Genomic DNA, 27193 nt, shown 5'->3' with positions numbered 1-27193 from the left:
ATCATTCCATCCTCTCATTCATGGAATGCTCCTTTGGTTTGTTAATATTCAATAGCAGAGATAGTACGTTAATTTTGCAAATTCCCATTAGCTTTCGAGGGGGGCCTGATTGTAAGGTCTGGGGGAATACTAATAATGTCTTTTTACAGTTAAAGAGTGCATATCAGGTAGCTTTATCCTTGCTTTGTGCTCATTGTGATACCCCGATATTTTAAAGGATTAATAAATTGAAATTAATTACTTTTATTTTATTTTAAATGATTTATTTGATTAATTTGAATTAATTGCGTTTATTTTAATTTTTAATTGATTTATTTTATTGAGTGCTTAGATTAATTGTTTTATTTTAATTATATTTCGTGATTATATATGGTGATAGTTTGTGTATGTGCTTGATTATGAATTGAATTATTGATATATTGATTTTATTTGTATGTTGCGACTTGGTTGTAATTTCTTATTTTGTTTATATGCTTCATGCAATTAGATTTATTTTAATTTACGTGTTTATTTAATTATTTGATTTATTTAAATTAATTGGATTTTGGCTTAAGGGAAGTTGTCCCAAATGATTTAGTCTTAGGCTTGAAGGAGACCTTATTGGGTTAAATTAATAAAGGCCCATGGTTATTTAATTATTTAAATGATCATTTTTTGTATTAATTATAAATATATAAAATTATATATAAATATAATTAATTAATAATTGTTAGAGAAAGATATATGTAGAGATATATATTTATGGATATATATAAGTTTATATGATTTAATTAACTAACGGTTAATTATGGAAGATAAATATATATATGCTTGAAATATAATATATTTATATATATATATTATATTAACTAAAGATTATTATCTTATTAGTAGTCCTAGTTGGAATAGGAGTTAAGTTTTAATGTGTATAAATATACACATAAAGTTTAGGGTTAAAAAGTTTATACGTTAGAAAAATAAGAGAATTAGAGAGAAAGAGAAGAAGAGGAGTCCGGCAAAGAGGAGACCGAATCGGAGAAAGAGGATGTCGGGATTCGAAGAGTCTTGAAGCGTCGGTTTTGTTTTAAAACCTTCAGGCGAGTTCTTCTCTATTTTTCCTCTTAGAACTCATAAGCTTATCACCTTGATTATCGAAATTATAATTTTATTTTATTAAATTAAATTATTAATCGGATTAGATGAGTATATTTATTCTTTATAAAATTATAGGTTTAAACATGTGAATATATGTATGTATTGTAATTTAAATTTTGTATGTGAGGTTAGCTTAATTGAACTTTATTTTTTTAAAATTTTTATAGCTTGCTTTTATTTTGTATAGCATGATTAATTAAATTAAACCGATCTTAATTTGATTATATATCTTCTTTTATGCTTAGAATAATAAATAAAGCTTTTGGGATTTTTCTGGAAATTTTCTGGAATTAATTTAGATTTTTTAATGTTACTTTAAGAATTTATATATATATATATATATATATATATATATATATTTGTTGTTATACACATACTGGGCTAGATTCAAATCGGCGCAATCTAGTGCGTTGCAGTCCATGGTGGTATGGTGTGCCGCGGATAAGGACTGTGGATGGGGTTGATCAAAGGGAGGATGATCTGGTGTGTCGCAGCCCAACACGCTATGGTGCATGCGTGGATCAGAGCTGCTGATGGCGGTTTGATTACAGGAATCGGATCCGGTGTGGGCAAGCTTACCTGGACACAAGGGGAGGACCAATGGAGGCACGCCAGCATACGCAGAAGGCTCACAGAGGCACGTACAGGCGCGTGGACGCGCCTGCCAGTGTGTTTTAGTGCGTGGAAGCGTGTGTAGAAAGTGGAGGCGCATTTGATGGCGCGTGGGGCCGCGTGCGAGGGTGTTTGAGGTTCCGGTAAGGTCCTGTGGGGTCCGGTGAGTTTCCAGATTTAATTTAAGTCTGTGAATATTGAAATTAACCACTAGAGGTGGTATTCCTAAGGTTTTGGAGAGCCGTTAAGTATTACTAAATATATAGTAGCATTTATTTATGTAAAACAATTATTTAATAATTGATTACGGATGAGGGGTATGTATATATATATATACAATTATTTATATATATATAGGGACATGATTTAATTAATTTGTGATCAGTATGGAATGAAGTGAAATATATGGAAGGAATTATACATATATATATTGTATAATATATTGGTATATGTATATATCATTTAAGATGATTTAATTATTAATCTTATTTGGTATATATGGGTAGGCTGGTTATTAAATTAATTATATGCATATGACATGCATGGAATGCCTAGGTAGGTGTTGTTTTGTTGATAAGTTAATTTGCCTATATATGGATTGTTTAGTTGATAAATTAACCTCTAAGGTTTGGTACATGGTTGAATTTTAGGCATGGATAAGTTGTCAAAGGACATAAATATATTGCCTAAGTATAGGGATAAATAAAATATAAATAGGAAGCATGGATGAGTTGCTAAGTTAAAAGTATAAATATATATACTTAAGGAGGCATGGTTGAATTACTAAGGTATAAATAAATATACTTTCAGGAGGCATGGTTGAATTGCCAATATATAAATAAATATATTTTTTTAATGGCATGGTTGATTTGCCAATGTATAAATAAATATACTTAAGGAGGCATGGTTGAGTTGCCAATATATAAATAGATATATTGCAATAGCATGGTTGAATTGCTAAAGCGTAATTAAATTATTATGTGTTAAATGATTAAAATATCATCTATGGTTATTGTATGTATAGGTTGGATTATGTTTAAATATTCTTAAATTAGAATAGTCTAGTACTTATAGGTTAGTGTATTATTTTATGCATATTAATAAAATAATATTGGTGGAGACATAGATGATTTGTCAAAGCTTAGATTTTGGATATGTGATTTAAATAATTAAAATCATTATCGGGTTTGGGATTAAATATTATATTCTTTTTATTATAATTTATTATTTAAATGATTAAACAACTGACTAAGATGGGATTAAGGTTAAAGGAGTTTCTTTTTAAAATAAATGGAAGATTGGTCTAGAAATGATTATTATTTTAATAATTATTTAATAGGTATGGAAATTTAATAAACCTATTACTGGATGTGATTAGTATAGTATATATAATTATATATAGACATGTATATTGTGCTTTGTTAAAGTTAAAAATTTATTAGGTTTGGTTTTGATCAGAAATGATCTGCTTATTGGTTTTCAGAGGCCTGGTAGAGTGAACTTGCTCGTAGGGTTTAACCCACGATTTATTTTTCAGGTTATTAGAGGTTCCAGTCTCGAGGTTGAGGATCCGCAGCTGGAAGACTATCATTCATCTATTCATCTTGTGTACTTTTAAGTAGTATTGGATAATGTTTTGAGGGGTCCTTGAGTTGTGGGATTCCCGAGCTGTAACCATTGGATAATTATTAATGGATTTATTATTTAATAGATTTTCCTTTAGCGAGTTATTTATTCTTTTTATTTTCTTTTTGTACTCTGTGCTTGTTAAATACTTAAATTGTTTTGATATCCCTTAATTTTGTGCGCGAATTTGATCAACCCGTGTTCCGAAATTAGGGGGTATCACACTCATCCTATCCCCCTTCCCCTAAGTGTGGGTTGTAGTTTTGACGCTGCCAAAAGTATTATGTGGCGCGGTTTGGAAACTCAAGGCTCCCAGAAAAATCCAGCTTTTTATTTGGCAGACTCTTTATGACCGTATTCCAGTGCAACAACAGTTTTCTTTCTGCGGGGTGTCCGATGTGTCTTGTTGTTTTCTTAGTGGAAATTCTGTTGAGACGGTTGATCACCTCCTATGTACTTGCCTTTTTGCGTACAAGGTTTGGAAGCTTAGTCCTCTTCGGATTGATTTTGCTGGTCAGCAGCCTTCAACTTGGCCGAAACGATGGATGGACATTTGTTCTCGATGGTCTTCCTCTGACTCTTCTGCGGATGGTATTGGGTTGGTTGCTTTTATTTGTTGGCATCTGTGGAAGAGCAGGAATGACCTTATTTTTAACTGTCATCTTCGGGAGCCCCTGGATGTGGTTCAATGGGTGATGAGAGCTTTTCATGAGTTTTTGGAAGTCTCTAGGCAGTCGGATTTGATGTCTCTCCCTGCTCCTTCTTTTCTTTCTCTGTCGGCAACTTGGTACCCCCCTGCCCTGGGTTTTTTTTAAGCTTAATATTGATGCCTCTTTCCATTCTTTCAAGAAGTTTTGTGGCTGGGGTCTGATCCTTCAGAACCACCTCGGTCATCCAGTTAAGATTGCCTCTGTTTTTCTTCGGAATATTTCGGGCTCTTCTTTGCTGAGGGTCTGGTGTTAAGGGAATCCCTTATCCTGTTGAAGAGGTGAGGATATCAGAATGTGTTGATTGAAGGGGACTGTCAATCTGTGATGCGGCTGTCCCCCTCTGTGGAGTCTCTTGCGGTGGTCCTTTAGGATGTTTCTTTTCTCCTTAAGGATTGTTTGGGTGCAGCGTTGGGATGGGTTCCTCGTGGAGGAAATTCGGTGGCTCACTTGTTGAGTAAAAAGACTCTGGTAGCCGTATGTGGCGATGTTGAGTGGAGCGTATGACCCCAGTGGTTGTTAGACGTTCTTCTCCCTAAATGTAATTTTTTCCCCGGTTGAATGAATTTGTTTCTGTTTTGATAAAATTAAAAAAAAAAAAAAAAAAAAAAAAAAAAAAAAAAAAAAAAAAATTGTTGTAACCAACAAATTCTGGGTTAAGTATCTTTTGTAAGGCTTAAGGTATACAGTGTCATCCAGTAGACTTGTGATTGCGAGTGAGTATACAATATTTTAGTGACAATAAAGTGTTAATATAGAACTTTTCTACATATCTTTAGAAGAAACGACGTTAATTAGATAGGAGTTATTAGGTTTCAGTTAGAGTCTGATTTTCTTTAGACGAATGATAATTCTACCATACCCTGGCATAAACGGTTAGGTCATTTTTTTTTAAGGAAATAATTGAAAAAAGAAATACTGCTTCCACTGTATTTTGGAGATTTTGGTATTTGTGTTGATTGTATAAAAGGAAATTAACTAATTCTATAAATAAGGGTTCCAATTATAGTTAACAACTTTCAGAGATTATTCACACTGGTTTATGTTGTCATTTTCCTATACCAAATATTAGTGGACATCGTTACTTTGTAATTTTCATCGATGATTTTTTACATTATTGTTATATTTTCCTATTATCAGAAAAATTGAGTGTTCTTGATGTCTTTAAAGTTGAGGTTGAAAATCAATTGAATAGGAAAATTAAAATTGTAAGGTCAGGTCGGGTGGAGAGTATTATGGAAGATATGATGAATCTGGTTGTCATATGGGTCGTTTTGCTAAATTTCTTGAAGCTACTCCTGGGACGCTTGAACAAAATGGGATTGCAGAAAGACGTAATCGTACTTTAAAGGATATGGCCAAGAGCATGATTTGTAAATCTTCCTTGTTTTTATTTTATTTTATTTTATGGGGTGAAACCCTTAAGGCTGCCAGTTATATTTTGAATAAACCAAATATATTTTGAATAAGGTTCCTAGTATATATTTTGAACAAGCACTTAAGGTTGCTAGTTACATGGTCGTGCAAGACTGAATGACATAGGGGATCCGAATTAGGTATTCTATGTGTAGAATTTTTAGATATTAGTTGCTCGAATTCGAGTAACTAATATAAATTGTTGGAAGATTGCATTGATATTCACTCTAGGTGGTTTATATAAATGTCGGTGATAAATGCGTCATTTCAAGCTATTTTGATGAATATTTTTTAAAAAAAATGGTAATTTTTTTAAAATTTGACCTCGCTTTGATATGTGAGATGAAAGACATTAACAAAGCATACTAGCCAACTCTATTTGAGGACAAATATAAAAATTGTTAAATGTAAACTATTTTTGTATATTAATTGGTCTTTATCTATTTATTTGTTTTTTTATATATATATATATATATATATATATATATATATATAATTGTGTAAGATCATCATCTCATAATTTATTACTAGCGCGTGCAATTTTGTCCCATCAGACAATTGACCTAAAAAGTTTCCTAAGGGTGGCCCAAAAGGGAATATTAATCGATTTTTACACTAGTTTTCTTGTGGTTAATTTCATATAATATCTCTGAAATTATTAGAGAATATGCTTTTATATATATATATATATATATATATATTATTTCTTTTGAGGTAAATATCACACAAAATTATTTGAACTCGGTCTTTAGTGATATTACATAATATTTTTACTATGGAGGTAATGATCAAGGCTTCTCCTCTACCTTTGAAAGGGAATGATGTAACAATTTCCCGTAAGAACAAATGAGTATGTGTGGAGGGAAAAATCCCCCTCCAATAAAAATCATCCACGTAGCCACAACATAAGTCTTATTTTTAATCTCTTGGTGGGTTACAAAAGCCCAACACTGTTCAAGCCCAGATAAAATCACTTACGGCCAACATCGCCAAATTTGAACTTCCAGCTCATTAATAAAGTCAGTTGGACCAAGTTACATTTGGCCCAGATTTGTTTATAGACAGAACCAGTCCTACCAAATAAATGATCCTTTATACAAGGAAGTTCTAGAGCAAGAGAAATCTGGCATGGAAAGAAGTATAGAAGGAAACAACAATATATGAAAGAACATTGTATATGGAATGTATTAGAGGGCAAACAATGCGAGTCCTACCATAATTTCACCACCTTTTTGTATATAAATAAAGGCCTAGACCTCCAATAAAGATCATCAAGCAACGCTTTTCTCTAAATAATTATTGCTGAGTTGTATTTTTTTCTTTTAACTATTTTAATTGATTGAAGTGTAAAAATGGTTTCTTTTAACTTATTTATTAATGTTTTATTTTATATTTTTGCCCAATTGTAAAAGACATGTAAAATCATATCTTCTAGTTAACAGAACAATAAAAATCAAAACTTACTGTTTGTTTTTTAAAAAATGCCTAACTATATTATAAATTTTTTCCTCTCCAAAGCACATATGTTTATTGATTCTAAAAGAATTTAGAAAGTAAAAAGTGAAAAAATTACACTTCATTCCTTCCAAATTTCCAATCTTCCACCACCAACTCAAAAAATAAATTACTTAAAATAAAAATAATCACAAAAAATGTGATCTCATTATGTTACAAATTTCAGTTTATTCCAAACATAAAAAAGAATTGAATTGTAAAGAATTTCATTTTAATTTATTATTCAATTTCTTTTGTCAATTCCAATTTCAAATTTGATTCAAACAATGAAATGTGAATGAATTTGTGTTGGTATATAAAATTATAAAAATTAAATAAATAAAATAAAATAATCACATGATAATAATATAAGGGGTAAAGTATAGTCACACCCCTTGAGGTTTGACAAAAGGACACTTGGAGGAAACTTACCTGTTTTTTGAACAAAGACCCCCCCTAGAGGTTCAAAAATGGACAAAGACACCCATTTACATAAGAAATTGACCAAATTACCCTTTGATCGTGTAGGAGACTTTTTTAACTTTACAATTTAATAAATTGGATCAATCTATTCTCATGAACAATTTATGCATAAAAAAAAGTTAAAAAAAAAAAACTTTATATTGTTCCTTTTTTTTTTTCTTCTTTATTTACTTTATAACTGTCCTAACTTTTTAAAAATGTAGATGTCTAAAATGATTTTTTTGATCCAATACATATATTTCAAATAAATTATATTTTGTTATTACTTCTTTTCTTTTTCTTTTTTATTTTTAAATTAAGATACTTAATTATTTCATCTAAAAAAATTAAACCAATCTCTTTTCTTTAAAAATAAAAAATACGGTACCAATATAAACTTTATGCATCTTAAATTATATATCAAATATTATGCATTTCCCAACATAAAAGAAAATAGGTAATAATATAACTTTATGTATCTTAACTTTATGCATGTCTTTTTTTTCCCCCCCTTTTTTTTTTATTATTATTTTTCCCTTTGTTTTATTATTCTTTTCTCTTTGTTTTATTATTATTATTATTATTATTTTCTTTTATGTTGGGAAATACATAATATTTGATATATAATTTAAGATGTATAAAGTTATACTGGTACCATATATATATTTTTTTAAAGGAAAAGAGATTGGTTTAATTTTTTTAGATGAAATAATTAAACATCTTAATTTAAAAATAAAAAAGAAAAAGAAAAGAAATAATAACAAAATATAATTTATTTGAAATATATATATTGAATCAAAAAATCATTTTAGAAGTCTATATTTTTAAGAAGTTAGGACATTTATAAAGTAAATAAAAAAAAAAAAGTGAATAATGTAAAGTTTTTTTTTTTTTTTTTTTATGCATAAATTGTTCATGAAGTTAATTGGTCCAATTTATTAAATTGTAAAATTAAAACAGTCTCATAAATGATTAAAGGGTAATTTGGTTAATTTCTCATATAAGGACGCGTCTTTGTCCATTTTTTTTATTTTTTTATTTTTATTTTTTTTTTTGTCAAATTTCGTGAGGTGCGACTGTATTTTTACTCTAAAATGAAAGTAACGACAAAAAGATTTGGAAGCACGAATGAATTCTGCGTATGATGTGTGTACGTGTTATATATATAATATACGTGTGTAAGTTTGTGTATTACAACGAGTCTCGGCCTTGAGTGCGACTGAAAATCATCCTTATCTCTGTGTCTCTCCAATCCACAGACTCTTCCTGAAACAAACTTCATTTCACCCTCTCTCTCTCTCCCTAAAACTTTCTCGCTCCTCCATTTCATGGCGTTAATACCTCCGCAAACCTTCCCCTCCCCATCCACTCGCTCCGACCCCTCTTCTCACAGATTCACCTTCCCGAACCCTAAACTCAACTCTCACTTCAAACGATCAGCACCCTCAATTCCCCAGTCTCACTCTATCTCTAGCTCTCATTCTCTCTCTAGGGTGTCCGATTCCACCACCCTCTGTCGCTGCCACAACAACAAGGATAGCAACCCTGACTCACCTTCTCCCTACGACAACTCCTCCTTGAACAGCCGGTGGGACTCACTCCGAACCCTCTTCAAACGGTTCGATGATTACATGAATTCTTTTCGCGATCAGAAGAAAGCGGAGAAAGGTGTTGCGAAGAGTGTGGATGTTGTGGAGAGATTGGGTGGGGTGGAGAGTGACGATGAAGACTGGGATTGGGAGAGATGGAGGAAACATTTTGCCGAGGTAGATGAGCAGGAGCGCATTGTTTCTGTTTTGAAGGTACTTCCGGGGTTTTTATTGATTGCAGAAATGCATTTGATATATGCCAATGACTAAGTTTCTTCATATTTTATAATTATAATTAAGATAAATGGGTGTGACAGGAATGAGTTGGATTAGGATATAAAATAATAATTAAGATAAAAGGGTGTGACAAGAATGAATTGGATTAGGATTTTGGAACTCAGAGGCCCTCAATCTCAATTTTGTAATAAATCAAAAATAAATTCATTAATTATGCACTTGAAGCTAGAGATGCACTTCTGAAAATTTAGTTTATTGATGCAATTATCGATTGAAATGAACCTGTTTGTGATAGAGTTAGGGTCGTGCCATTTGAGGCAGAGGCAATGGAATGTCATTTAGGATTCAGCCATTTTCAACGGTGACCACTCAGTAGAACTGTGTAAAGGAGATTTGATTATAGTTGAAGGCACCAAAAGGGCAAAAAGGAAAGCAAAAAAATATGTGCATTGAGTTGGTAAGGAAAGATAGTATTTTTCAATGCTTAATGGAGGAGAAGTACTAGATAGAGTATACTCCAAGTCAAGGGGCTAAACAACTATTCTAATATCATTTTGTGGGCAAGTAGTGCTTCAAGAGGTTCCTGGACACTTGGCGCTGCTTTTTCCTTTAGGTTTACACTTCATTCTCTTCAAAAAATGAGACAATCTTGAATTTAATATCTAATGCAATTGTTTGCCTCTTCCATATGTTTGTAGTCACTCTTGTTTGTAGTTTCATTTTGGTAGACCAAAAAATGTAAGGTTTTGGAAATGTTTCAGAAAGAAACATGCGAAGTGTATAAATTTTGAATATATTTAGAAATGTGGGAACATTTGGATGAAGAAAAATAGAAGGATTTCTTTTGGGGTGGAACTACTGTGGAAAAGCTCAAGCATATCCTATTGACATCTCTTTCTTTCTCTCATTACTTTCTGTGTTAGCTTTGCATATTTTTTGGTTCCTTGGTAGAGTTTCAGGATGAGTTAGGTCATTGTTGAGTTTGTTTAAAAGAATATATATGAGTCTGTATTTTTCAGAAGGAAAAAGCTAACCTTTCCACATTTGTGGGGAGGAGTAGAATATTCCCGTGCTACCAAAAACAAAAATGACCCCATTGAGATTTGTTGCTTATTAATTACTGGTAAAATAAGTAATTTAGTCAACGAAAAAGTAACAGATGTGAAATCGAGGAAATCACTTTCATGAAATATGAGTTTCTGTGGTAGCTCTCTGACTGGCTCACCGGCACATCCACTACCCTCTCTTCCAGTTTGAGGCTTTGAGTGCCTTCTTTGTATCCCTGAGTATTTGAAATCAATTTGGTCATATTTTGGAACCTCAAAAGAACTACTATAATCTTAAGCTATCCAAAAAATACATGAGATCCTCCAGTCTTACAATGTCAACCATGGATCCAAAAGAATAAGGAAATAAGAATATAGAATTTGAGCGTTCAAACAACACAGGTATTCATTGCTTGCATGGATTCATCAATTATTGTTGATACACTTTGTTTATGCATGCTTTGTAAAGGCTATTTTGGTTTCGCCAAATTTTGTTACAATATTTGATTTTTTTGACACTAATATTTACACTGTTCTCAACAGTTACAGTTAGCTTCCGCTGTTAATAGAGAAGATTACAACGATGCTGCTAGGATTAAGGTGGCGATTGCAGCTGCAGCTACTAATGACACTGTTGGGAGAGTGATGTCTCATCTGAATGTAGGAGAATTATGTAACTATTCTTGTTTTGCAAAAATAGCCATCGTCGTTTGCTAATCTTTGTTTCTTTACTTTTATATTGTGGACTTCTGACTGTAGGGAGCTGTAAAGGAACAGCGCTACCAAGATGCAGCTTTCATACGGGATTATGCTGGGGCGGGGCTGGTGAGTTAACAGAAATTTCCAAAGTATAATTTGCATATAATTGCTTGTCCTATTGCATTAAATTATGATAAGGAACGACTGTTTGTTTCTAAATTGAGTGCTTTCACAAACTTTCCTGATGGACCATTTTTTTTGCTTAATATGTCTAGTTTCATGAATTGTTGCCTGCTCTGAATTTATGTGGTGTTGCAGAGCATAATTGATTCTCCATTAATGTTATAGTTTGCAGCCAGAATGTCCTTTATACTCATGGATTTATATTTTGCTGTATTCTTTCCTGTTTATTGTTGTATTTGAAATAGGGGTAAAATCATAAATTCCCCCTGAAATTTATGCATATAACCTCCTTGTACTAAGTAAACCTCATGAAACCCCCTTACCTTTTCAAAAAGTCATCAAATTACCCCCTTACCGTTGGTTTGCCGTCAGACACTAATGGGAAAGGAGCATGTGACACACGTGAGTATCACGTGCTCCTGCTTACTTTCCATATGACCAAAGTGCCTCTGTATATACCCTTTTCAGCTTTGTAAATTAAAATTAAAACAGTAAGGTCTATTTTGTCATTTCACAATCTAGTTAACAGATCCATCACGGAATGTTGTAAAATGATCACTCTTGTTAGTACTGGGGGATTATTTGATACTACAGGGGTTTATGTGATTAATTGGAATAGTACAGGTTTTTTTATTTTTTATGATTTTACCCCTTTAAAATATTAAGTGGTTTCTTCTTTGACGACGCGATTTTGTTATAAAAATATTTTGTCTTGTTTCTGAGAAATATTTGTTGAACATGACCATGGCTCCCAGCCTCCCCCTCCCTCTCTCTCTCTGTTCTCCCAGCTCCCTCTCTCTGTGTCTCTTTGTTATTCTTGTCATATGTGGTATTTATATGGTCAATATATGTTATGGAGAAGTTTCATGTAGCTTGAATTGGTATGCGATTTTCCAATTCCCTGTATCTAAAACCATATTCCAACTTCCAAGTCTTCCATTGGTGTTTCATAGTTATAAACATCAAATAAACTATATATGCAGTTGCATATTACATGTTTACTTAGTGTACCATTAGTTATTTCTTTATCCTGGCATTTCAGGTGGGTTGGTGGGCTGGAATTCCGGATGATGCTAATGATCCTTATGGTCGCATTATCCGAATAAGTGCAGAGCATGGAAGATATGTAGCAAGAAGTTATAGTCCCCGGTAAGGACATTCACTTGCTTTCGTCGTTCCATTTCAACTTTGCACCTTTTATTGGGGAAACTGGAAAGAACTTTACTGCAAAATAAGCTTTCTGGAAAGAGGAAGTTCAAATGTTTAACATTATAGTATTGGTGAGGTTTTTTTTTTTTTTTTTTTGTGATAAGTTATTGTATTGGTGAGATGCAATCTTAGAATTTACTGGAAGACCAAAAAAGATAAGTGATCTGATGGCCTTTTTTTGAAAGATTCAACTGTGTGTGTGTGAGTGTGTGTGTTTGTGCGTGTGGAGATTGTCTGTCTAAAAGATGCTGATTGGACTTTTTGTTTGTGAGGATTTCATCATATTTCGCTTCCCTCGCGCTCCTTTGTTAGTCCATTCCCTCTTCCCTTCATGATTTCTTGCCTTCACATAAACGAAATTTTTTGGGTTTTGTTTCTTTTAACTTTGCAGAAGTTAGACAGTTCTTTATCTTGATCCACAATTCTGTAATTCGTGCATTTTTTCCTGTTAATAATTTGTTTACTTTACTAGTTGACCAATTTAAGAAGGGAAAGTTCCCACATGTACTTCTCTCTTCTTTTTTTTTTTGATAAATAAGATTGTATTAAAAAGTATTTCAAAAGGGGAACGCATCCCTCAAAAGCTACACAAAGCCAAATAGGGCCTTTAAACTCTCAAAGAGTCCAAAAAATCAACTAACTCCTCCATGGATTTACAATATCTCCCTAGAACCCAACAAAAAAGAGTACTAATGATGGAGAACTTAAGCGCACCAATAGGAGTCGGCTTTTCTTCAAAAGATCTCCTATTTCTTTCAAGCCATAAAAACCACCAAACGCACAAAGGCGTGACCCTCCAGAAATCACAAACTTGGGCCCCCATTATACCACCTCTCCAAGCCTTAACTAAGCCTCTATAAGACATAGGCATAACCCGCTGAACCCCAAACAAACTCGAAAACAAAACCCAGCAATCACGAGTCACTGGGCAATGCAAAAGAAGGTGGTCAATTGTTTCTTCATCTCTCTTGCACATGCAGCAATAGTTGATCACCGCCTGTCTCCTCCGCTTTAAATTATCTTGGGTTAAGATTTTCCCCAGCACTGAAGTCCAAACAAAAAAAGCCACCTTGAGGGGGGCCTTAGAATGCCAAATAGCCGTCCACTGGAAGGCATCCCCTGGAGCATCCATAAGACACCTATAAAAAAACCGATCCTCAAAACAACCTTGGGTAGATGGAGCCCACACTCAAGAATTAGGACCTCCCCCATTCACCTAGCTATACAGCAGCTCCAGAAAAGCAATGGCATCCTCAATCTTCCAATCTTGAAAATGCCTCAAAAAATGCACATCCCAGTATGTTCTCCCGCTATCAAGTTGATAGCAGTTGACCACCAAGGCATGACGATCTGTGGCAATCCTAAAAAGCATGGGGAAAGAAAGGGCCAAAGATCGCTTGCCACACTAAATGTCCTCCCAAAAACGGATCCTCCTTCCATCCTTGACACGAAATTGTTTAGAAAATTCATGTCGACCTTTCCAATGAATTTCCAAACCCCTACTCCACCAGGAGAGCGCACCTCAGAGAGCACCAACCTCCTCCATCCTCCCCAAATCTACTCGCAATAACCCCCCTCCAAAGTCTCTGCCTCCCACTCCCAAATCTCCATAACCACTTCCCAAAAACGGATCCTCCTACCACATATATTGTTTTGCCCTCCAATTTTGCATAACATCAGGCTAAACTTGTCCTGTTGTTGCATATATATTGCCTGGGTCCTTGGTAGCAAGCAGAAACAATCCCCTAGGGGGTGTCGCTGTGGTGGCGTGAGACATGTGTGGCGAGAAACAATCCTTGGTAATATTTTGTTATTACATTTACAATTGGTTTTCAACGAGTTTTTATATTAAACAAGACTTTCATACATATTGAAGAAAAAAACTTTGTATATTTACATAACACAATTATACAAAACAAACTCAATTGTGCGTGTTTTTAGTGTATTCTTCATTTCCTTTTACAATATTAATAATTTTTTGTTAAGTCAAATTAGTCAAAGATTCAACAAACCTAGAAAGTCATCGCTTGCAATAATTAAAAATTAAATGAAACTTGTCTTTGTATTGGGAGTGTGAACTATTTTCAATTAGGTTCTACGAGTCAAAAACTAATTGGTAATTAGATTAAACCAAATAAATAAGGAAATTGCTCACTTTACAATATAGGTCTTCACATTTTTTTTAGCGGGTTTATATTTATGATTTCCATGTATCATATACAATAAAATAAAAGCAGATGAGGATTTTTTATTTAACTTTATTTATTTATTTATTTATTGTTACTTTTGGGTACCTTCTCAAAGATTGTGATAAAAAAAAATAGATGAAAAGAGACTCGTGTAGCATAAGAAAAGAGATGATTAAAGATAGAGATTTTTTTGATAATTAATATTTCAATAGAAAACGCTCAAAAACAGGGAGCGTAGCCCAAAAAAAGCTGCACAATGACCGAATAGGGCCCCTAAACTCTCAATATGTCCCAAAAATAAAAAATCAACTATCAACCCCAAATATTTACCTCCCGTATACCCAACAAAAATGATAACTAATAATTGATAATTTCAACACCCTAATAGAAGACTCCTCATCATCAGATGATCTCCTATGCTATTCCCTCCAAAGACATCACCACACACACAAGGGCGCAACCATCCAAAAATCATGGACTTGGGAACCCATTGTACACCTCTCCAAGCCTCTCGAGGACCCCGGCATGACACGGTGGATCCCAAACAGACTCAAAAGCGAGCCCCAATTGTCTCGGGCCATTGGATAATACAAAAGAAGATGATCAATCATCCAGTGTGGCAGCGTCAAGATTCTCCCCAAAACTACTGTCCAAGCAAAGAAGGCCACCTTGAAAGGGGCCTTAGTGCGCCAAAAAGCCTTCCACGGAAAGGGAGGCCCCGAAACATCTAAGAGTCACCTATAGGAAATCCTGGAAGTGTCACACAAAGCGCGCACAGAGATATGGAGTATCTAGTGATCAAAGAGCTAAGAAGCATGGGCACTTACACAGGACATGAACACAATAGGACACTGATACGCCAACATGTCAAATTCTAAAAAAGTAAGATACGAACATGACTAATATAAATATAAATATCCATATATATATATATATATATATTGATATGGACAATTATAGGACTTCCAAATTAATTTATAATTTCTATACTAAACGAATATAAAAAAGAATATATTATATTATTTTGTTCATTGCATACTACATCTGTTGAATGTCAAATTTGTAAAGGAAAAGATGTTGGACACTTTGATGTATGGTCATAATATTGTTTTCAGGACTGTCACGTGTTTGTTTTATATAAGCTGAAGAGTGTAGGATGTGTTCTTGAAGTATCCGTAATGTGTTGAACAAGTGTCCTAAATGTGTCGATCAAGTGTCCAAGATGTGCTGGCCAAGTGTTCTAAATAATAAAAAATATTTTTGAAGTATGGACACAGTCATGAAGTGTTGGACACGTATCCTGGAGTGACCATGAAGTTACTGTGTCCCTGTACACACAAATTTCGTAGTCTGCAAATAAAAGAACGAAATATGGGGCAAATAGTAATTTTATTGATTTATGAACATTCAATCTCCTTTGTAAAAAGAAAGAAAATATCCTCTAATTCGATCTCCATTGTTAGTTGGATCTAAGGGCTGTTGGAGCTTGATCTTGAATCGGGCTATTGACAATCTTCTTCAAGTATTTGTAGTTGAGGAAGATCGCCGATGAATTCTGATCGATGGCTAAAGAAGCTTGGTCTTGAACAGTGTTGTTTGGCGATTCTTCAAACTTGTTGAATCGTATGGAAAGAACGGTACGATTTTGATGTGCTTGTTGTTCTTTGTTGAATTTGAGGAACAATGGTACGACTTTGGATTGGATGTGCTTGCTGTTTTTCGTCTTCAGAGAATTTGTTGAATTTGTGGAAAAACAGCACGACTTTAGTTGTGCTTGTGGCTCTTCTTCTTTAAGGATTGAGTGTTGGGGATGAATGTCAACAGAACTTCTGTATTTTACTCTGGATTTCTGAACTTCTAAGTCTCTGAATTTCTGCCCCTCTGAATTTCTCTCTGTAATTCTGGATTTTTAGAATTCTCAATATCTAAACCCCTTCCTCCTTCCTCCATGCCTCTATTTATAGGCTTCTTGGATTAATAAGATGATGACATGTGTCCTCTCCTGATAAGGACATAATTATAACTTGGCCGGGCCGTTTATATTGTGATAATTATCTATAAGAATAATTATTTCAAATATATTTTTTTAGGAATAATTATCTTTTTTTATTTAATCATCTGCGCTAGGCTAATTAAATAATTTTAAGTGTACCAAGTTTGGGCCAATTAAATAATTTAATTAAACACGAGACCCACATTTGATGGGTCAATTTCTCAAAACAAAAATCCATGAAATTTCAGTATCTACAGTCCCACCTGGACACGGCACCTTTGTAGAATTTTCGTGATTCTTAGTCAAAGAGAGATTAAATTGGAGTCTAAAGATTAGAAGTTGGTCAATTTTAGAATTTTGAAATTCTTTATATACAACAAAATGAAAATATTAAAAAGTCAAGGGGTGATTTTAGAATTATAAAATTTTATATTTGCAAAAAGAGAATATAAAATTTTTGAGGTGGGGCATGACATAGCTCCATCCCTGGTTGTACTTGTCTCTGGTGTCTATCCATTTCCATGCTTCATGTGTATTTGTTATATTGTAAATGATTTCTTGGCACTTCATTTTAATACTGTGGATGCTTTGAATGCTCGCTAGAACAAATTCTGCTTTCTTTTCTCATGTTTGGATAAAAAGGGAAAAAAAAAATTTAAGAAAGCAAGGAAAGGATAGTGTTTTCCTTTTATCATGTTTGGAAAGTTGATGAATTGAAAAGAAAAGAAAGGATTCTTTTATTTTGTGAGTGGAAAGGGCTAAACAAGACTTCATTTGTTTTAAAAACTGGGGCAAGATGGGTGATTTCTAACCCTCTTATCCTCTCCTTCCAAATCCTCCCACTTTAGAAATATCCAAAACACTACTCAAAGGGTTAGACTTTTCCTTCTTTTCCATTTCAATTCATCTTTCCCTTGTCATTTTAAAACAAACACAACATAGGCAATCCCTCCTTTTCCTTTCGTTTCTTTTGTCTCCAATTCCCTTAATCTAAACGAGGTGTAAGTTAGGTCATCTGAATTTTGAAGGTATAGCTTGGTTGTTTTTGGGATTTGAACTTACTGTTAGATTGAATGATTTGAATTACGTTCACAAGTTTTTTCTTAGGTCCTGCAGTCTGTTTATTATTTGTGTTTACTGCAGAAGATATTGGCTGATGCACTTTGTCTTTCAGGCAGCTTGCTACAGCTACAGCTGGTGCTCCGTTGTTTGAGATCTTTCTTACAATTAACAAGAAAGGTGAATACAAACAGCAGGTACATTCCTTTTCCTACCCATGTTTGTTCTATTATTTGCTGCTTGAGGGAGACCGTGCTAATTGCTGAAAGTATGAATAAAAGCATTTTTTTAAGCATGGGATGGACTGCGAGAATCTTACTGGATATTTCCAAAATGCTTAATCCTTACAGATTCTTTAATGCTTACTTTATATGGTCTTTATATGGTGATCGAATGCGACCCTAAGGCTTTGATATGTCGGAGTGTGAGCGGTGGCTTAGATTATGGGTGAAAATATCTTATGGATAACAATTTTGATTTTTAGTTATTTTTGGGTGATTATGCTGATTGTGATTTGGATTTAAGTTTGTATCCGTTAAATTTTAAATTCTTTCACCACCATAATCGTGCATTCATAAAATGTATAGTAGATTGGAGACTATTTTTACGTGGAAAACCATAAATAGGAAAAAACCATGGGACCTAGTCCAGTCAGGAAAATCCACTATATGAGAAAGAAGTTACAACTACATTAACAGTCCCCAAAAACTGCCAGTTGTCTCCTGGCCATCTGTCCATTTGTCAATAGACTTTGCTTATCACGAATCTGCTTAAAGAAGGCAAAGCGAGCAGCAGGAGAAGGATTGGTAATAGAAGGTAATGAACTAGAGACTCAGAGAGAAATCAGAAGCAAAACTCGAGAAGGAGAAGGTTGATCTCAGGTGCTACACTACAATAGGTGTCACCTGGGGCCGCACGACTCAGGCAGACTCTCTATCCGTGTGTATGCATATTTTGCTTTAGGAGGTATCAGAGTGGAGTTTTGGGTAAAATCCCTTTCGATTTCTGCTAATTCTCTTGTTGTTGCACCATGTCCACGGAATTTAAATTTTACATGGTGTTATTTCATCTTGTGTTGACATTGGTGCGTACAAGTCTGTGTGTGCATGCACATTGGTGTTTTACGTGTTTGTTCATGTATATCTATCTGTGTGTGTGTGTATATGTACACACACACTCGTAATTATGTGAACATGCATTTGTTACATGTTTGTTCATGTGTATCCAGCTGGTGATATTTATATGTATATACACACAATTTTAAATATGTCCGTGTTTATTTGTTTATGAATCTTTTTTTGGAACCTTATATACATTTCACGGTCGTTATGTTCTAGCGGTTTTTTTTTTTTTTTTTGTATATACATTATCTCAAGGTATTTAGATGTTTTATTTTCTCTTTCGCCCCCCTAAATGGTGCATTCACATGATTTCCAGGCAGTGTACTTAAAGCGGAGGGAAGTTTCTCAAGATTTCCCAATCGTCTCCCCCAAGTCATCAGGTCCTACCAGTGGCTTGAGCCCCTTAGGCCCAGCCGAAGACAAAAATGATCTACTTGTCACAAGCACGGAAGATGCAGAAGGTGGTGAGGAAAGGGACGATGATGATGTAGCTGTGGGGTTGTCTGGTTTTGAGAATATCTTGCGAGATATGATTCCTGGTGTGAAGGTCAAGGTTTTGAAAGTGACAGCCCCGGGGAAGGTAGATCGGGATATAATATCTAAAGTGATTGAGCAAATAATGGAGGAAGAAGATGAAGAAAAGGATTTTGAGTTGGATAATGTTGATGCAGAAGATGAAGTCAAAAGTGACAGCGATCAAGAGCTAAATGAGATTGAAATGGATGCCGATAGTGGAACTATTGATGGTGAAGAGCAAAGTGAAATTGCAGTCAAGGTTGTTCTTGGTAGTGGTCTTGTACAGAAACTTTCCAGCAGTGCGCGTAATAAAGATTTACTTCGAGTGCCAGCTAAGCTAGAGAATAAAGGTCGCTTGTCATTTTCTTTTTCTATAGAGAAAGAGGACAGTCGACAGGTTTCTGGTGGCAAGGGGCAAACTTCACCAAACAAAAAAGCCAAGCTTCAAGGTCAAAATAGCATAGAGCGTGTTATGTTTGATCTCTCAAAGATCGTTGGCAGGGGAAAGATACCGATGAAGGTTGGTCTGAGTGTTTACATGTCTTATTTTTTTTTTTTTTTACTTCTATTTTCTTATAACTAGTATTTACCTAAGATTACGTGGTTCATAAACTATTCTGCATATGCAGGTGCTTAGAGATGTTGGTGAACTGATAAGTCTCACCCTCAGCCAGGTTCAAAATCGTCAACCATTGTATGGATCAACAACATTTAGTCGCATTGAGATTCCAGCATCTCCTGATCCTCTAAATGGTAATCTAATTGCAGTATTTCTTGGTGATATCATTGGATGCTACTTTGTTGCTTCAGTGCTGCCTGTAGTACTTTAGTACCTTATGCTTCTATGCTTCTGCATCTCCACTTACTCTGTTATAGGCTGAATGTTCTAGCCTATGTTACTCTAAATGTACTGAGAATGTTGTGATCTCGTCAGGCCTATACATTGGTGCGCACGGGCTTTACACTTCAGAAGTCATTCATTTGAGACGCAAATTTGGTCAGTGGCAAGATGATGGTGGGATTAAGGGGCCTCCAAATCTTGAGTTTTATGAGTATGTGGAAGCTGTAAAAGTAACTGGGGATCCTTATGTGCCAGCTGGCCAGGTAATATTTATTTTTAATTTTAGCATTTGATTTACATGTCCTTTTATTTATTAACTTATTTATTTTACTTTATAGCTTTATTAATTTTTTTTTTCCCCCTGTTGAGGTTTAGGACATGTTCAATGTTATTGGTAGAGCTAGATTTAATGCATGCATCGCCTGTTTGATAGACACCTCATGAATATTTGGAGATTTATGTATTTCTAGAACACAATAGAGTTCTTACATTTGTTATATTAGATATTGTAAAAAGATTTAGATCTTCTACAAGATGTACTTGCATGTATTTTCTAGACGTCCAAGTAGCACAAACATTTCTATAAAGGACCCTTAAGTGTCTCAGGTACCAACTTTGACCCTTCTAGATAAGTGTCAGTATTTCTTAGATGTGTCCATTATTTGAAAATACCTTTTATAATTTTGGGCACTTGGTTGAGACTTGGTGCCTTGGCAGAGACTCCCTAACACATGACATATACTGTCACAGTCCAGGATGTGAGGGTCAGGGAAATAAGGAAGTAAATTAAACATTTGTTTATATGGTTATTCATCCTTTAACCACTTTGATATGAACAATGAAATAAAATAAAAAAATTATTGATTTGCTGGGAATTTCTACTTGTCTGGAATTCTAATGTCCCTAAAGTCAGTCTCATGAGAACTAGGAAAATATATATATATATATATATATATATATATATATATAGGGAATCCAAGGGGATTTGGGTTCTCACTAATAAATCAAAAGAAACTTCATTAACGGCCTTAGGGACTGAGTTTAACAAACTATTTTATTAAATAAGTTTGCTTTCCAAGTTAGGAGGCCAAAACTAAATCTTAGATACCAAAGAAACTTCATCAATTAGCTACCAAAGAAGTCCATCTTTTCAAATGTCGTTAAATTTCTTTTTATCATAGCAGATTTTTACAGTATTTGACATATCAGCTTCCTTGAAAAATTTAAGATCAGTAGCAATGTCAGTACCAATCTCAAATATTCCATGTGTATTAACAGAATCATACCAAAGAATTTTGTTGACTCTCCCTTAAACAAGTTTTAAAAAATAAAAAATAAAAACAAACGCAGCAGTTAAATATCAAACCAGAGAATGAAAATAAGCATTTTAAGATGCAATCTGTAATAATAGATGAAAACATACATAGCATATGTAACCATTAGACCAGAAAGCTCTACCAGACCAAATCACTTCCGAGGGGACACAACAAACATGGATTCAAGCTTCTCTATACATACCTAGAACATGGAAAAGGTTTCTCCAATACATACAAAACATGGAACCTTAGAAAGCAAGAACTAGGCATGTTAAAAGTTTTCAAAAGAAGTGAGTTTCAGCACCATTCATCCAGATTAGGCCATATACATATGTACATAATAATCACATGCCAAAACAAAATACAGTAAAAGAAATCTATCCAAGGAGTAGCACTGTATCAACAAAAGTAATTCCATCTACAAGTTCCAAATTCCTCATTTAGCATCATCACCACCACCTCAGGTATCATTACCTGAAATAGTAAAGGGTACTAACTAGTACCACTATGAGGTTTTTTTAATGCATCATGCTATTTTCCAAAAATACCATTTTTGCAAAATACATAGTCTCTAAAATGTTTATAAAATGAAGGGACTTAACTTTAAAATATACTCCCTCCGTCCCACAAAAAATGTCTCTTTTTGGGAATCTAACTTTGTAAGAGGATGAGTTTTAGGATTTTTTTTAATTGTATTGTTAGTGAATGAATTGCCAAATCTATCCATAGTGGGTCCACATGGATGTGATGGTTTACCTTTTATAAGTTCAAAGCAACAAGGTTAAATTGGTAATTTTACAAAAAATAGTACTTTTGACTTTTGAATTGGGACATTTATTTTGGGACAGCCAAAAATGGAAAGGTGGACATTTTTTGTGAGACGGAGGGAATAATATGCAAACTGATCATAAAGGCTGCAATAATTATTAAAATTCCTTTCCAGTCCCTTCTTTTATTTTCAACAGGTGAATGCATTTATCAAAGTATCAACCAATGGCGGTTCTCCCAGAGGATCCACCGGCCAACCTTCCGCACTGGCATGGCCCCAATACCCAAACAAGGGTCTACCACGTGGGTTTAAGATCTTACACCCAAGGGTAACTCCTCACTTGCTTCTTTAGGGAATTTCACCCCAGTATCGCAGCCCAAAATTTTCTTGATTCAACACGTTCACCAGCAACATACCTAAACACTTGGTCAAAACCAATAAAGCTCATTTTCTAAAAATATCAAACCCAAGTTGCAAATCAAGAGCTTTTTCATATGACATTTGTTGTCTAAAATCGACAGTGCAATATAACGGATAAATCCGCATTTTAACAAAAGAATAGGCTATAATCATGTAGAATACGGTATAACATTTCATGATTAAATTCTTGTAAATAATCATGCTTAAAAAATAAAAAATAAAAAATAAAACATCATGCAAAAACAGATCTGCAATTATTTATGCTTTAAATACTTTTTAGAAAGAAGGCCAAGGTATATACATTAGAAATAGAACAAGAGCTGAAAAAAAAAACCAGTTTTTGCAAAGAATGAGAACGGACTCAAAGTGAGTAGAGGTCAGTATTTCCTTACCTAAAATGCAAATTTGCTATGATCATATGAATTTTCCACTTTTGCTTCTTCTTCTTCTTTCTCTTTCTCTCTCTTTGTTTCTCGCTGGGCACAACCAGCTATCTCTCACTTCCTTTTCTTTTAGTTTTTCTCTCTTTTCTTCTTTTCCCTCTATATTTTCCCCATTACAACCCACGTGTATGAGACCTCATACACTCGTCTTACTTCTTGCATGGGGTTGACACGTCACCCCATGTTTGAAATATTATATTTGACCCTCCTATCTCCTTATATTTCTGTTTCCTCCACCACTACTAATTAAATTTTATTCTTTACCACTCTACTTGGCTCCCCACATTTCCATATAATTTAAAGAGTATTAACAAAATAAAATGATTAATCTAAATTAAATGTGATTTAATCCATAATACATAATTAAATAGCCTATTAAAAATTTAGGACATCACATATACAATAACGTTGACACTCTTAGTAGGAGCCCTGTTGGTACGCTTGCAAGCACAAAAGCCAATTCTTATTTTCCATGAAGAGTTTGACATCTTACACATGGCTGCTACTAACCAACCATGCGACATCACTTTTTCGTATAGGAAAGTGACGTAAGAAATATAAAACTAGATAGTAGTAGTTTCATATGCATAATATGATTCTGTAAATAACATTGTTGAGTTTCATATTCCTTATTGTGCAACTATTTTATTTGGTAGATAACTATTCAAAGTTAAATGTCTTATTTGTGTGTGTGTTTGTATTAATATATTGTTGTGTTTTTTCCCACGCTCGAATTATATACTGAAAAAATCCTTTATTTTGATCTTGTATTATGTGTTGCATTTTTTATTTTTTCCCATGTCCATTTAATATTTATCTTTATTATACATGTGCCTTACTTCGATCATGCTCACGCTTACGTTGCGCCGTGCACTTAGGTTCGAGGAGACCTCGTCGTCTTAGTGCACCTTGAGCTTTTAATAACTATGAATGTGCATGCCGTGTAACTTCAAATGAGATTATAGTAAATAAATCAATAAGGTTGCTATATTTAGTCAATTGTGATGTTTTCTTCTCTCACTTTTTTTTTTTTTTTTTTTTCATACCAATTAGTTTAGATTTTATTGATATCAACCGTCTCGTACAATATATTTTTATGGGAAGCTTTTTAGGCTTAAGAAACTGAAGGCGCTATTTATTGTCTTTTTGGGACACAAGATTACTATTTTAGCAGAACTTGATATACAAAATGTGGAACCTTGACAACCCAAAGGGGCCATTTATTGCCTGTTTGGGATGCAAGAGAAATTTTGAGCAGATCATGATTTAAATAAGTTATACTCTTACAATAGTCTTTACAACAATACTCTACATATCTAGTCCTTCGGACTAAAGCTTGATGATGTAATATTTGACCATATCTACAGGTAGCATTCCGTGCAAAGGTTGGGAAAAGATATCAGCTTCCTCACAAAGGAATTATTCCAGAAGAATTTGGAGTGGTATATTGTTTTTGCTTGTGAAAATTTAATATCTTTCCCCTTTTTCTTTTCTTATTCCGTGTCTTCTTGCTAATCTTGCTTTGAAAACGTTATTAACTGTACATTAGGCTTCATCACCTCATTTTTGTTTTTTATTATTTTCCTTTAATGTTGAGTGATCTTCTTGGTAATTCAGATTGCTCGATACAAGGGCCAAGGGAGGCTTGCTGAGCCAGGGTTCCAGAATCCTCGATGGGTCGATGGTGAACTTGTTATTCTGGATGGAAAGGTTTTTAGTCCTCTATATTATTTTGTCTAGTTGATTTGTCAAGCTGTTATGAGTTCTATTGAAACTATGCCATATTTTATCATTTTACCAAATTCATACTGATTGTGAAATGCGTTTGTGCAGTACATTAAAGGGGGGCCTGTAGTTGGATTTGTTTATTGGGCGCCTGAGTATCATTTCTTGGTGTTCTTCAATCAGCTGAGGCTGCAAGAATAGATTGTACTTGTACATAAAGTTTGAACTTGTTTATTCTTTTTCCGATTTTGTAGGTAAGTTCTTCCTCCTAAAAAAGTAGGCTTTGAAAGCACAAATTTTTACAATTGGATCTCCTGACAAAGAAGGTTTAATTTGAAAATAATATTGCCAAATTGAATTATCTGCCAGCAAACAAATTATGTTGATTCAATTGTTCGATTTGCGAATTTGAATCTCTCTGGCACTCTTGTGCACGCACACATGCATGTCTATATTGATAAATTGTATGCCCATTATCCATAAAAAGGTAAATAATAACAAAGAACAAATAATAACTAAATAAGTTACCTTTTTTGTATTTGGATTGTGTTAAATAACGCAATTTCTACATGTTAACGGTGGACTTTGTGATCGGGCTGAACTAAGAGTAGCTCAACCCTTGCCAGAATGAGAAATCATAAGCTCAAGCTTGGCTCAGCCTGTTTTACTTATCAAAAAAAAAAAAAAAAAAAGGGAGCTTGGCTTAGCCTGTTTTGAACTGACATGTACTATTCGGAGCTTAGTCTTTTCGATTGTACGACTTCCTGGGCATGTTTGGGCGAAATCTAGCTGTGACACCTCAAAGCAACAAAATATCTTTGATTTAATGAATTAGCTGTTCTGCTCAATCATTAATGTGAATCTTTGATCGTAAAAGTTGTGATGCAAGTTCTTTATGGTCTATGTGATACTAGTGGCGTAATATTTACCCCGGTCTATACTTTTGGAATGAGTTCATGCTCTTCCTAGAATTTTAACATTGAATGTGCCAATTTTCGGACAACTCTGTTGTTAAGACTTGTTCTTCTCCAGCCAGTGCATAGAATGGTGTGAAGCATCTCTCTCTCTCTGGTTCAATGATTCCATGAAGATAATCTTCCCCCCTCTCCCTCACTGTGTGTGTGTGTGTGTGTGTCGTGTTCAAATGATTATATGAGGATATATTGAGACAGATTTTAAAATTTTTGGGGATAATATCTTTACAGATTTCCCCTGTGAACTCCATTGCAGAATCAAAATTTCATCAATGGCAGCTTAATGTAGAATTCATTATAAAATGATGTATTACAATTGTTAGCCAGTATGCTCAGGAACATATTTTCTCCATTGCTTATTTATTTATTTTTGTTTGTTTGTTTTGGTATTTTTGCAGGTTAGAAATGTTTGTTGACATAAAGTCCTCCATCTAGAGCAGCAGAGAGAAAGCCAAGGGTTTCGCGACACATGTACAATGCTCACAAGACTGACTGGTGTACTTGCAGGCAACTAAGCATTATGAAGTAATAATACTTGATGAATGACCACCAAAATTTTGAGATGTTAATTTTGGGTATTCACTAAAGCTTTGTGATGTAGTGAATCTTTGGTGCTTTTCCTGCTCTCTTTGTTGAGGCAATCTTCCATCGATGTATATATATCCTCTGTAGTACCCTTCCAATTGCTAGATTGAAGTTCATAAGTCAATTGCATTGTATTTGTCATATCTGTGTACCTCTCATCTTGAAAGTTTTTTTATTTTTTATTTTTTAACCCTTCCAAACACCGGCCCTTTGGACTTGTGCTTAAAAGGTAAATCTCGGATATATATAATCACTCGCATATCACACATATTATTTAACACTCAGGATGTCCGAGTTTATGTCAGAGTTTATGGCTCGTACCTTGACTCTTTAACTATTGGGCCACCCGTGCGGGTTGTTTGAACGAGTTGGAGTGCGCTTGTCTGCTTGGAGTAGAGTTTGGTTCAAACCTGTTCTCATGTTAGATTATTGTGGAATGAGGGTTTGTATTTTATTTTTACAATATAAATAGATTCTTCCTCACACAAAAAATAGGTAAATATATGTTTTTTTTTTTGAAAAATTTCCATGCTTAGTAATTCTTAAATGACAAATTTGTTACCGTGAACACACATTATGCGCATTTCTTTAGTCAACTGGTTGGAAACGATTGTTTAACAGCTGTACCCTGTGCTAGGATGTCAGTTTGGTTTCATATCCATGCTTCTGAAATATAATCCTATTTTTGAAGTTGAGTTTAGGTCATACTAACTTTTGTTTCAAATTGCAAAACTAGTGATTGACTGGAATCCTTGGAGAAGATAAACTTTTATGAGTTGTTTGATAAAATTGTAAATTGAGAATTGAAAGTTTTAAGTAGTAATTATA

The 27193-nt window shown here is 34.1% G+C and overlaps 1 protein-coding gene across 1 annotated transcript; it reads left to right on the top strand.

The window, feature by feature from the left end:
• The first annotated feature begins 8641 nt into the window (after positions 1-8641).
• Positions 8642-26506, top strand: LOC132300242 (protein EXECUTER 1, chloroplastic). Its single transcript, XM_059797250.1, has 12 exons — positions 8642-9253; positions 10867-10983; positions 11083-11148; positions 12248-12354; positions 17771-17852; positions 19093-19812; positions 19922-20045; positions 20227-20396; positions 24449-24523; positions 24699-24791; positions 24915-25060; positions 26179-26506. The coding sequence occupies exons 1-11, from the start codon at positions 8780-8782 to the stop codon at positions 25005-25007; spliced, it is 2121 nt and encodes a 706-aa protein (XP_059653233.1). The 5' UTR covers positions 8642-8779; the 3' UTR covers positions 25008-25060; positions 26179-26506.
• The last annotated feature ends 687 nt before the right edge of the window (positions 26507-27193 follow it).

Source organism: Cornus florida, unplaced genomic scaffold (assembly GCF_030987335.1).
Source record: "Cornus florida cultivar Cherokee Brave unplaced genomic scaffold, ASM3098733v1 CherokeeBrave_3.0.0_Hap2_Chr03, whole genome shotgun sequence".
In the NCBI taxonomy this organism is placed as follows: domain Eukaryota; kingdom Viridiplantae; phylum Streptophyta; class Magnoliopsida; order Cornales; family Cornaceae; genus Cornus; species Cornus florida.
Note: the sequence above shows the minus strand (reverse complement) of the source record. Positions and strands in the feature narration are given on the sequence as shown.

Excerpts from the sequence above, each read along its gene's own strand:
- LOC132300242 (XM_059797250.1), top strand. The coding sequence starts at position 8,780 with ATGGCGTTAATACCTCCGCAAACCTTCCCCTCCCCATCCACTCGCTCC. Across the intron at positions 12,355-17,770 it reads GCAAGAAGTTATAGTCCCCG|GCAGCTTGCTACAGCTACAG; the intron begins GTAAGGACATTC and ends TTTGTCTTTCAG. Across the intron at positions 20,046-20,226 it reads ATCTCCTGATCCTCTAAATG|GCCTATACATTGGTGCGCAC; the intron begins GTAATCTAATTG and ends TGATCTCGTCAG.